We start from the raw sequence: 13,136 nt of genomic DNA on the forward strand, positions 1-13,136 counted from the left end.
GTTTATCTGGATACTTGTTAATGCTCTTGACAACAGCTTTGATGTTGAACAAGGTAAACAATAAAGGTGAGACAACCAACCCATGTCAGTTTGCCTGTCATTTCACTAAGCCACAAATGTTTCCAGGCCATCAAGCCATCAGTCACTATGATGGAGCAGACAGTGCATCCTGACGGGAACTCAGGATGGAGAAAGACAAGATATTGACTCTAGATAGTAAAGGTGCATATCTAAGGAATAATTTCAATGAGCCCAGATTTTTTTATCTTCCCATATACAGAAAAACAATAAAATCATTAACTTAAGGTGTCTGTTTTTTGTGAACATCTTTTGATGTGCAACTACATGTTTTTGGGTTTTTTTCCAGTAAAACCTCGTATAAATCCTGGCTCTTTCATTGACTCTTTGAAATAGTCCCTCAGAGATAACTGAGAGACTTTTCCAGGGTACAGTCCCTCAATAACATCCCCCAATGAAACATAACTCTCAAATTTTAGGTTGTGCATTTTTTTACCGGTCAACACTGTCCTGGCCTTAAAACGGAAAGCCCTGCATCCCAGGGACCCCCTAAGACCCAAGAAAACTGGGATAGCTGGTTACTCTAACTGTAACCAGCAAAAATGACATCTGAGCATTTTCTGTGGATTTCATCTTACAACCATAAAATGTAGAATAAATACATTTTTTTTATTACTCAGTGGGTAAGAAAGCTGAAACTACTTGAATACCCTAATATCACATCCTAGGGTAATGGCATATGTGAAAATAAAGTCAACACTCAAAGTAAAAATTGATTAGAGCAAAGCTTACCCTTGATAAACCTTTAAATTACCCACACTGTACGGCAGGTATGCAACACAATTTACTGATTCTTAAGTAGAGTAAACTTGAAGAGTTATTCAGATAAACTAAAAGGAGACGAACAGAAAGTTCTCTGTGCAGATGTCTGGGTATTTGAACTAGTGACATCCCTGGATGATTAACGGGGACAAACGGAGAATGCTAAATTGTTTCCGCTTGTCATTGGTCCCACTTCATTCTGTTGAGTGAGTCAAACCTTTACAATTTTAATATATATGAAAACATGTGAGACTTCAGGGAAGTTCCTCCTCTTGGGAGAGGTGCAGGGCTGCATGTTAATCTAGCAGGTGGTCTAAGCTTGCCTGTGATGTAACTTGGCTATACCCGGATCTTCCCATTGTAAGAAAGAGACGCTCCACGAGCTTCAAAGGTAACTGCTGGAAAATAGGTCAGTTTGACCGCCAGAGTCTTATGGCAAGAGGAGATTAGAGGACGATAAGCTGCTTCTTAAAGTAATTTATGTTGCTTATCAGGCAACATTATTACAAGAACACCTTGCTCTGGAGGTTACAGAAAATAGCCAAGCAGCTAAACCCTGTTTGCTGAGCAACTAAGGAGACACACTGGCTAGACCTCCCCCTGAAATGAAATGATTCTCTTCTGGTTATTGAAATGGCCAGAAACAAAATCAAAACAAATTAATTGCTCCCAGAAGAAATCAGGCCCTGCCTGAAGAAAACAGGTGTAGGCAAATCATGGTCCTTAAGAAGGAAAATAGTGCTTGTAACCAGTCCCCGCAAAGCCCAAAGCTAAGATTTAGAGTAAGTGACATCTTTATTTTCAACACTTCATATATCTTCTTTCACTTCTTCTTAGAATTAATTCCTGGTACCTCCTTCCAGACAAGCGGGGCCCAGATTTGTGCCAAGTCTGCAGCATCGGACCTTCCAGGGCCTCCCCATGCCTGATCTTTCCCTCACCGAGGCCAAAGTGAGCTGTGCTGAGGTTCATTCCCTTGGGGCCTGTTGAATACACATATTTCCCTGTTAGCCTCTGCAAAGAGTTTCCCATATTAGACTTCCAATCAGCATATTTACATTTTTAATGTAAATGTAAGACACTCAAGACATTAACTTAAGTAGTGACTAAATTGGTGACACCCTTGGATATCAGGCAGAGGTGAAAACTTGGGGCAGACAGGTATTTTTTTTTTTTATTCCCCATCCTTAGATCACACAACGTGTGACAACCGAAGAATTCTATTAACGTAAAGAGACCTGGTGAGCAGTTTAACACCTTGTCAAGTCTCTGAATTCATACGTAAGGCTGATTAGAAAGAATTACAACGAAGATTTTCATGTCTGATACAGTATTGAAATGCTGTATGTTCAGTCGTGTCTCATTCTTTGTGACTCTATGGACTACAGCCTGCCAGGCTCCTCTGTCCATGGGATTTTCCCAGGAAGAATACTGGAGTGGATTGCCACTGAAATAAATGATACCTAGTTACTGCCTTCACTGTGTTGAGGATGAACTGTCTCTAGCTCTCCTTTTACTAAAAAAGAAGCTAACACAGTATGGTTCCCGGACTAGCATCAGCTGGGAACTTGTCAAAAATGTAACCCCTTGGACCCTACTTTCAGTTCAGTTCAGTCGCTCAGTCATGTCCGACTCTTTGTGACCCCACGCACGCCAAGCCTCCCTGTCCATCACCAACTCCTGGAGTTCACTCAAACTCATGTCCATCGAGTCGGTGATGCCATCCAGCCATCTCATCCTCTGTCGTCGCCTTCTCCTCCTGCCCCCAATCCCTCAGGGCATCAGAGTCTTTTCCAATGAGTCAACTCTTCACATGAGGTGACCAAAGTATTGCAGTTTCAGCTTTAGCATCAGTCCTTCCAAAGAACACCCAGGACTGATCTCCTTTAGGATGGACTGGTTGGATCTCCTTGCAGTCCAAGGGACTTTCAAGAGTCTTCTCCAACACCACAGTTCAAAAGCATCAATTCTTCAGCACTCAGCTTTCCTCACAGCCCAACTCTCACATCCATACATGACTACTGGAAAAACCATAGCCTTGACTAGATGGACCTTTGTTGGCAAAGTAATGTCTCTGCTTTTGAATATACTATCTAGGTTGGTCATAACTTTCCTTCCAAGGAGTAAGCGTCTTTTAATTTCATGGCTGCAATCACCATCTGCAGTGATTTTGGACCCTACTTTAGATCTACTGAATCAGAAACTCTAGGGGCCAGCAGTCAGTTTTAACAAATCACCCAAGTACTTCTGATGCACAGTAAGTTGGAGAACCACTGAGTTAGGAGGTAATTGGGTGGTCAAAAAATGGGGGATCTGGAACAGGGCTGCCAAAGTGTGTGTGTGCGTGTGTGTGTGTGTATGTGTTTGGTGTGTACATTAGAAGGGCGGGAACAAGGAAGGAGAGTACTATTTTTAATAACAGTGAGAAGGTGGGCAACATATTCTCACATGGCCCTGTTTGGTACCTTTTTGCCGACTGGCCTGGGGGCTGTTGTTGAACTTGGAGCATCACTGTTGCTGGAGCAATAGTAAGACATCCGGTTGCAACTGCGATCAGCAATCTGAAATACACGAACCATGACTCCACAGTCAACCCACAGTGGTCCCCAGAGAGATGAGCCAATGGCCTGGAAATCAGCTTTGAATTCATTGTTAATGTATTTTTTTTCAGGTTACAAAGGTAAAATAATTGCCAAAAGTAAACATAAAACAAAGCAAATAAGGTAAAATATACCTAATTCTACTTGCTCCTGAGATATTCACTGTTAGCTGGTATGGAGCCACCTCGAGTCACATCCTAGTTAAGAAACAGTCCCTTCAACTAAGTCTCTGACTTAACTGGAAGAGAAGGGGAAAAATATGTGTGGGAACAGTGCCTCTCTGTGGGTTAACATGGTACTGTTCCCAGTCTCCTCGACACTATTTAATAATTCGTCAAAAAAAAAAAAATACTTCTGAAAGAAAGATGAGGCTTGATTCTTCTAGACAAAATTTTCTCCCCTCACTACCAAATAATTTAAAAATTGTTAACCCAGTCCACAGAGAATTAAAAATCTTCACTTTCATTAAAGGAAACTGTAAAAATCAAATCTGTCAGTAACAGCTGCTATCCACTTCTCCCCTAGGCAATCTGAAATGATATTGCCTAAAGGGAACTTAGATGTGAAACTGAACCATGGTGTGCTGGCAAATGCTTAACAACCAGCTCTCAGAGGGGAGGGGCTGATCTGTAGAATCTGCCAATTTCTGTGCTGTGAATGCTTCCGTCATGCCTGATTTCAAGTTAACATGACATTACTGAATACGGTGTTGGGAAGAGATATGCAGTAGCAAACCCACCATACAGTATTTCCACTGCACAGAAACAACAGACATAAATAACCTCGAAAATACAGACAACAATAAAATATAGTAAAATACTTATGAAGGGATGAGATTTGAGTACTCCTTTGTAAAAATGGAATAATTTCAGATTTATGGACAAGTTGCAGATGTTGCACAGAAAGTTCTTGGATATTCTTCGCCAAATTCCTCTTATGTTATATCTTACATAACTACCGTATATTTGTCAAAATAAAGAGATTAGCATTGCACATTAACTGTTAACTAAACCATAGGCTTAATTCAAATTTCACCAGTTTTCCACCTGTGTCCTGTTCTGTTCCAGGAGACCACAGTGCATTTAGATAACCTTTGTTTTTCATATAACTTATGTGTTAATTGATATAATTTAACTTTTAAAAATGTCTGTGTTTAACAACTGGTTCAGAAAATTCCTGGAAATTTAACAATTAGTTCTCAGAAATTGTTATGAACCAGCTCCAGCACATCCTTGCATTTATTCGGTATATCAAAAAGGGTATTTCACAGAATTTCATAAGATATAACCTATATATCATCAGAATCTCTAGGAGTGGATCTATAGATGATTCTTACATTCACCCAGGGTTCAGAACCTCTGTAGAAACAAGGAAAATCAGGTTCAGGGCAGGAATAGATTTGCCCATGACCACAGGCCGGAGTGCAATCAGATCAAGAAGACCCAACCCTGGTCTCCAGATTTTCTGTCTCACAACATACTGTCTCAAGTGGGTGTCTCAAGGGAAATTATGTCAAAACCTAAAGAGTTTGATTTATCTTCATCAGAGAAAATGACTTTATTCTAAAAGATTAGCCACCCTGAGGTCACAGATAACTGGAAAGAAAATGGGATTAAGAATTCATGGCAGTTCTGTACATACATGAAAAACCACTGAATTATACATTTTAACGGGGTGAATTTTTTAGTATGTGAATTGTATCACAAGTAAAACAAATTTCAAATGAGAGGCATTCTACAGAATACCTGACCAGTATGCCTTGAAACTGTCAAAGTCCTCAAACAAGGAAAATCTAAGAAAGCGTCATAACCTAAAGGAGCTAAGGAGGCATCACTACAAAATATAATGTGGTATCCTGAGTGGGACAGGGTAGAATAGAAACAATACATTCAGGAAAAACTGAGAATATCTGAATAAAATATAAATTTTAGTTAATAACGTGTTACATTTGGTTCATTAATTGTGACAAATGTGCTATTTTAATGTAAAATATTAATAACCGGAAAACTATTGAGCACATAAAAATTTTCAGTTATATACAGATGTAATTCTATACATCCAAAACTGTTATAAAATAAAAGTTTATGAAAAAAATGAAGAATTTATGAAAGGAAAACAATCTAGGGCAAGTCACCAACCCTCTCAGGATCTCAATTTTTGTTTATAAAACTCGGCTTTGATCTTTGGGGTTCTTACATGGGATAATCAATCTATGGATGTCAACAAATCTAAAAGGCAGGTATTAAAAAATAATACAAAACAAAATGAAAAAAAAAACAAAACACCTTTCTAGGCATCAAAAACAGTTAAAGCTAATTTTTCCCCTGAAAATAAAACTCAAGGTATTCACAGATGCCATGGGGCTAAACCAGCTATGCTCAAGAAACTTCCCACCAAAGTCCACTAACTCTGCTCAGACCCTCAAATGCCAGTCTTGCCTATACATCTTTCAGAATGGTCTCAGTGATTTCGAAATACAAGAATTTTAATAACTTGAAAGTTGTGCATTTGACTGAGACAGTAGGCAGCAGGGGTGGTTGAGTTTGTGTTGTCTCTCCAAGTGTTAGTGAGAAGTTAAATAGCCCATGTCTCAGTCCAGGGCTTGACACCTGCCTTACCTTTGAAGACATGATGTTCTTAACTTCCTCATCTGCTGCACAGTGTGGCCCCGCGAGGTCTGGGTTACTGCTGCTCATCACCCGGGCCTGCAGCAGCTTCGAACTCACAGCTGCAGCAGATGTGCGTCCATACGTGTGGTAGCGAGGATCCGGGAGGACAGTGGGGCCACCTGCAACCCACCAGGTACAGACATGTCAACAGAAAGGGATCAGAGTCACTTACTGGATTTGAGAAGGAACCAAGGAGGGATGGGGCAGATAGCAGAGCAGACACGCAACAGATTAGGTCTTGGAATTAGGGTCTTATTAGCAAGTGCCTAAGGGAGACAATTTTGGGGGAAAGATAGGGTGTAAGGCAGTAGGGAGAGGTAAGGACTGCGGTAAACCGCAAGCACATGTCTCATCCAAAGACAAGGGCTGCTCCTCAGCTCTAGCTTATTATTTTTCAAGACAAGCTGGAAATGTGGGTATTTTTATTTATTAATATTTAAATGATGACAGATTTATAAGTCTTGCATTTCTGAGATTTGAGAACCCTCTGAGCCTTATAAGAATATGAATACACTATATATAGCAAGGTGTTTTGCCTTTAAGTATTTATATATGTTCAAAGGTGATTAGTTAAGTCTGTGAATATAACAAGTATTTTAAAAAACATTTGAAATTATAGGTTTACTTGAAATGAGGCTACATGGACTAATAAACATGCCAAGTTCCTTTGTTAGGGCCTGGAATTTTGTTAACTGATTGAAGCTACTTTTTATATCATGCTGACCAGATGTTCTGGTTGAGTGGAGAAATGAATTATTATTTCAGTTTAGTTTGGGAGGAAATGAGAAAAAGGATTTATTTTTTCATAATGTAATGTTTAGGAGCCACTGCTTACCACTGCTATCAAAGACATATTTTTTCCTTATCATTATTCTCCTAGAATCTTAGGCATCTGCTGTTACTTCCCCAGCTCTTACAAAAAGAGATTCTCAGCTGAATTAGAAATTACCAACTGGGTAAAGATCAGTGACGGATTATCAAACAAGCAGAAAACAGTAAGTGCTCAGAGTACAAAAAAAGAGGAAGAAGGCTGATAGAAAGCAAGACAGAAAAATCTAGAAATAACCTTTCAATTTCAACATTCATGTAAGTTTTTCTCACTCTGAAAAATAAAATTTAACTTCCGGGCTTTTACTTTTATTTTGAATTCTGTAGCAGTGGGGTGGGGGTGAGGGTGCCCTGCCCACCAGACTCCCACGCGCGCTCAGGCATGACGGTACCTGACTTGGGCATGTCTCTCTGCGGCTCCGGCAGGCGGAAGACGTAGTGCACGTAAGAGGCCAGCAGGCAGTTTCTCCCGTGCTGGTCCTTGCCCAGGCCCTTGCTGTTGTGCAGACTGTTGGCGGTGACCACCACGGACTCGAAGGCAAACTGAGAGAAGTTGGCTGAGGAACCGAGAGAAAAATGGGTGGCCCCACAGTGGATGCTTAATGAACTTGAGGTGGAACATTCTTTGGGGGCAGTGACAAGGAGTCCTGGCCACTGACCAGCTGAACCAGGCCAGTCAAGATGGTGGCCGGGGGCAGGGTGAGCTGTTTTAGTAAATTCCAGTGTGCGGCTCTGCTACTGCAAAGGACTTCACATCTCTCCTTCTGCCAGTGCTGTGGTTTTTCAGGACAAAGATGTGAGCATGCCCAGATAGCCTTCCCTCTGGAAACCATGCTGTAAATGGCTGCTACTCAGTGGGGACTGCTCTGACATCACCAGTATCATCTAGGATCCTGTTAGAAGTGCAGAATCTCAGGCACCAGCCCAGACCTACTGAGTCAGAATCTGCATTTTAACAAGATGCCCAGGTCGTTCTTTCGCACACTCTGCTTCGAGATGGGCTGTTGCACAACACAGACTCTTGGTGCACAGATTAACCTAAAAACTTCTGTGTGTTATGTCAGTCCCTGGTCCTGTACAAACAATGCTTCACTGTATAGGCTCTGTGTTTAGGAGCTCAAGCCCTCCACAATTTGGCTCCACCCTACTTATTTCACCTGGTACCCTCTTCTGTTCAAATTCAACTTCCTTACAATAAGGCAGTCTTTATACTGTCCCCATCGCGTCCGCATCTCACTTCTGCAATTTTGCTCATGCTGTTGTCCTCACTTAGAAAGCCCACGCTGCTCCCACCAACTAACTCATGCCTACTCTTCAATGCCTGGCACACTCCCATCTCCTCAAGGAAGCCTCTGACTCCACTCAGTCCTGGGATTAACTGACACCATATCACAAGGTTCTTAGGCTATGTCCAGTGGTCAACTCTGTCTCTCCAATAGGCTGGAAGCCTTTCTAGGGCCAAGCGCATTTCTCCTACTTTGTTGTCTCCCCACTATGCCGTCTGTTACGCCTGACACAGATAAGTTCTGGATAATACTTTGAGAATAAGCGCCTCCAACCATTTTGCCTGTTCCAACACCCCAGAGTTCAAAATGTGTGTATGAATGTTTTGTCTAGCAGCTGGGGATGGCCTACCAAGAAGTATACCAAACATGTGGGGGAGGAAAGTAGAATGAAATCCAGGGAAGGAAGAGATGGTCACTCCGCAGGAATCTAGCTGGAGAGGCACCAGCTACATATATGAGAAGTTACCTGACAACACAGGATGCCTTGTCTGTGCAGGTACAGAAGATGACCTCCAAGATACAATATGCCCAGGGATTCAGAGGTCACACTCTTCCCTAGCTCTGAAAGATCCCCCGTATGTCCCAGGCTACACGTTCATTACTCCCTCCCCACCAACCTACTCCTATTACATGGCCCAGTAGTGTTATTTCCTTCTTTAATGACACTCCCAGAAAAGCATATTTTGATACTTTTTTCTGAACCACTTTTTTTGGTGAACCAGACACTCTGGTTCTCTGCTTTTGCCAATCTCATCTCATCTCACTGTTTTCATTTGGGCTTCTTTCCTTTTATCCCTCCTTTAAAGCCATCCTAAACAGAGTCTTCTTGGGGGCTCCTTCTGCCTCCCAAATGGATATTCACCATCCTCCCAACAATATTTAGCTGTGTTCCTTTGAGGACTTGCATCCTGTGCTGCTGCTCTTTGCTATATTTTATTGTAAGTCCTATTGATTATTATTGCAAAACCTACAACTCTAAGCACAGTACTGGCAGCATGGAGGATACCCAAAGGTAACTGCTAAGCTGGAAAACACAAAATAATACAAGCCCTGCTGAAAACAGTGGCAAACAAAGATGCCTACAGAAGCCAGTCTATTTCTGAAGCAGTTAGAAAAGCCATTGGACCCAGGCACTACATCACGTTATTTCCAAAGGAAGTCTTACACATCGTATTTAGGGTTCATTTGTTAAAAGTAAACATTTAAGATGAGCAGTTGCCATGGCTGAGGGGAGGGGAGAATGAGGGGACTGCTCAGGAGTATAGGGTTTCATTTGAGGCTGATGAAAATGGTCTGGAATTAGGTAGTGGTGATAGTTGCATTACTTAGTGAATATACTAAAAACCAGTGAATTGTGCACTGTAGTGAATTTTATGGTATGACATTATATCTCAATAAAAAATGGATCACACCACACTGAATTTCAATTTACAGTGTTCCTTTACTTCCATTTAATCTGTGTTATCTTATTTCTTTAAAACATTGGATTCCCTTGTTGTCAAATCAGCAAAAATATTTCAGAGGTAAAAGGAATCCATCCATTACTGTGGGTGTGCTCAGTTGTTGATTCTTTGTGACCCCATGGACTGTAGCCTGCCAGGCTCCTCTGTCCAGGGGATTTCCCAGGCAAGAATACTGGAGTCAGTAGCCATTCCCTCCTTCAGGGGATCGTCCCAAACCAGGGACTGAGCCTGAGTCTCCAGCATCTCCTGCACTGCAGGCAAATTCTTCACTGACAAGCCATCGGGGATGCCCCATCAATTACTAAGCATGGAATTTAAAGGACGGCCTTCAGTCATTCAGCACATTTTTTTTAAGGTATATTTAAGCATCCTATATTAATGTTTCTTTTTTCAAACACCCAGGAGTCTCAAAAAAAACATCAGCGGACTTGGTCTCCTCTGGACTCACAGCCTCGATAGATGCCATTGGCCCTGCTCCCATGTTTCTAAAATAAGGCACTGCCTGTCTCTTCCCAGCCCCCCAAGGCCTCCTACCTGGCTGACCAGCGATGACCATGGGCTGCACAAACAGCTGGAAGAGCTTGTCCAGCACCAGATGCAGGAAGAGCACAAGGGGCTCTAGGCGGGAGGAGTTTAGGCAGATGATGCTGAGCTTCAGCTCGTGTTCCAGCGCCGACTCAGTGATCTTCTGCTCCAGCACACGGATGGGGAAGGTCACCTGGCTCTCCAGGGAGTGGCAGAGGGTGAAGAACTTCTCCAGATGGTTGTCCTGGGAAGGCAGATGGCAGGCCTCATGGGTCTCATCCCATCAACCCTCACTGGTGGATTCATAAACACAATCAAATAGCGACTTCTAGGAAGAACCGCTTATCTAGTGTTTCAGAACAGAGGGTCTAAGACATGGATGTTTCAGACCCAGGTTATGACTTTCTTCGCAGAGTGGTGTGCACAACATAGATCCTCTCAATAATTATTAACTGAAGAAACATTAATTTGTACTCTGACCTGTTTATAGGCTAGGGCAAATACACTGGGCAGACACAATGCCAAAAGAAGGGCCTAAGCTGATGCAAAACTCAGTCAGTGGCAGGAAAAGAAGGGAAAGTAGAACTGAAAAAAATGCTGGAGGAAAAATGGCAGAGTTAGAGACAGAAACATCTGACAGTGCAGGCCCCAGGCTGCTTCAACATTTTTATAAGGTCTTTCTTTCTTTCAACATTAAATAAAACCTAACAGGTTTTCAATTTCCCACACAGAACTAAAAGGTCTTTTTTTTTTTTGTTTTATCCGTGCACAAAGCTTGTCATTGATCTTTCATTGACCTGTCCTTAGGAGTCTCTCTGCTGCACCCCATCTTCATTATTAGCCTTTTGCTCTGATTTAAACTTGACCTTGATGTTCCTTACCTGGGTGTGAACAGAAGAAACAGCTTGCACTTCAATATTGAATACTCCCTTATGTCCTTCAGCCCATTTAATGGGAGGATTCTGTGAAGGGACTTTCTGTATTAAAAGGGAAAAATAAAAGCAATTCAATTCCCTTTTCTCATTACTAACAAAGACAGTAAAGTGACTTGGCAGTAGGTATCGGGGTTATACAAATATAAAAATCCCTGGAAAACACAACTTGGTCTCAGAGTTAGGAGCCCTGGATTCAAGTTCAGTTCTATACCAAACTAATTATTTTTATTTTGACAGGTCAGTGAGACTCTCTGGAACTTTGTTTTCTCATGCTGAAAGGAGGGGTTTGAAGTGAGTGATCTGTCAAATTTAAGCTTCCATCCAGCACATGGTAATCCTGATTCTAAGAATTAGAGTAATATCCTAATGATTTCCCCATTAATCAGGACAATGCCAGAACAAAGTGTAGAATACCTTTAAAAGGCATGAAATTTTAATGTTTTTGAGTGACTGCAGTTTTGTTGCCTTTTAACAAAATGTATCTGAGTAGCAGTCCTTCTAGGCTCCTGCTTTAATTACTCAAAATGACTTTTTATTCCATTTATATGCCAACAGTCCTGCAGTCCTCAGAGACCATTTCTTGCCTTGAAATCCTGAGGGAACTGTCATCTTACATCACTGAGGGAAGAGGGCCCACGCTCACCCAGCCACGTGAGTGCGGGTTTTGTGTCTCTTGTATTTTAACGAAAGGGTGCGTGCCATACTGGCAAGGGTAGGACGTATACATGGGTTGGGGACCTTTGGACCCATCTCAGAGACAGTCACAAACTGCGGCCCAAAGCCTGATCCAGCCCACAGACAAGTGCTGTTTGGCCCAGTGTTTAGTTGCCAAACATCTGAAAATCAGACAAATTCACATAAAAGCCTGCTTTTCTAACATCTTTTGAGAACTGGAAGGTATGAAGACATTGGTCTTGCATCCCAGCATGGCACTGATCTGAAGAGCAGGGGGACCTTGAATGGGAAGACAGTCTTCAGCGTGAACAAATTCCACCAGGACCTGGCATTCATTAAAGAGTCTGACTCCTGCGGACACTGGAGTTTGCAGTAAGCTAAAGCAATACAGGGGCTTCCCAGGTGGCTCAGTGGCAAAGAATCTATCTGCCAACGCAGGGGACATGGGTTCAATCCCTGTAAAAGGAAATGGCAACCCACTCTGGTATTCTTGCCTGGGAAATCCAATGGACAGAGGAGATTGGTGGGCTACAGTTCACAGGGTCACAAAAGAGTCAGACATGACTTGGCGACTAAACAACAAAAACAAAAAGCAAAACTCACCATTAAAAATATAATATGAGCCATCAATGTCACTTAAAATTTTCTAGTAGCCAAATTTTAAAATATACTTAATGTGATTATAATTTTAATACTAGTATCACTGAACCCAATACAGCCTAAAGATTATGGTTTCAACATGTAATCAATATACAGAATGATGGATGAGATATTATACATTCTTTTTCTATTACTAAGTCTTTGAAACCTAGTTTGCATTTTTATATTTATAGCACATCTCAATTTGGACAAATCACATTTTGAAATGCCTCATGTGGCTAGTAGCAACTATACTGGACAGTGCAGGTCTAAAGGATATTAGGAGACGCTGAGGGCATATTGATAAAGATAGCTTAGGGCAAGTAGGGAAAAGAACTAATATTTACTTAAGCATTGCTTGATATCCATCATCTCACTTAATGTTCAGAGCAACTGTGTAGGCAGATATGGGCTAGATTTCATCTTTGAACCTCAGAGAGGGTAAGCAATTCACCCATGTTCACACTAGGGCATGGCAGAATCTGAGTTTTAGATAGAGATTTATCTGTCTCCAAATCCAGGCTTGTTTGACATCATTAAAAAGATAATTGGGCATTCTAGGAAGTTAGAATATGCAGCTTGATGTTGAGAAGACGGTTTTGAGGACTTCAACAAGGGGCTGTATGTCCAAATCATAAAAAGCAATTAGGAAATGCCTGTGAATACATTCAGGTTG

General features: G+C 41.6%; 1 protein-coding gene across 2 annotated transcripts in view; it reads right to left on the minus strand.

Moving 5' to 3' along the window:
* DOCK8 (dedicator of cytokinesis 8) overlaps nt 1-13,136 on the minus strand; it is a 235,049-nt gene that overhangs the window by 67,707 nt on the left and 154,206 nt on the right. For both annotated transcript variants that reach the window (XM_013965961.2, XM_018052045.1), the window contains 5 exons: nt 11,093-11,188; nt 10,221-10,455; nt 7,330-7,494; nt 6,059-6,228; nt 3,306-3,401 (listed from right to left, as the gene is read on the minus strand). In XM_013965961.2, the coding sequence (XP_013821415.2) occupies nt 3,306-3,401; nt 6,059-6,228; nt 7,330-7,494; nt 10,221-10,455; nt 11,093-11,188 (762 nt within the window). The remainder of the gene's footprint in view (nt 1-3,305; nt 3,402-6,058; nt 6,229-7,329; nt 7,495-10,220; nt 10,456-11,092; nt 11,189-13,136) is intronic.

Source organism: Capra hircus, chromosome 8, assembly GCF_001704415.2.
Source record: "Capra hircus breed San Clemente chromosome 8, ASM170441v1, whole genome shotgun sequence".
Taxonomy (NCBI): Eukaryota; Metazoa; Chordata; class Mammalia; order Artiodactyla; family Bovidae; genus Capra; species Capra hircus.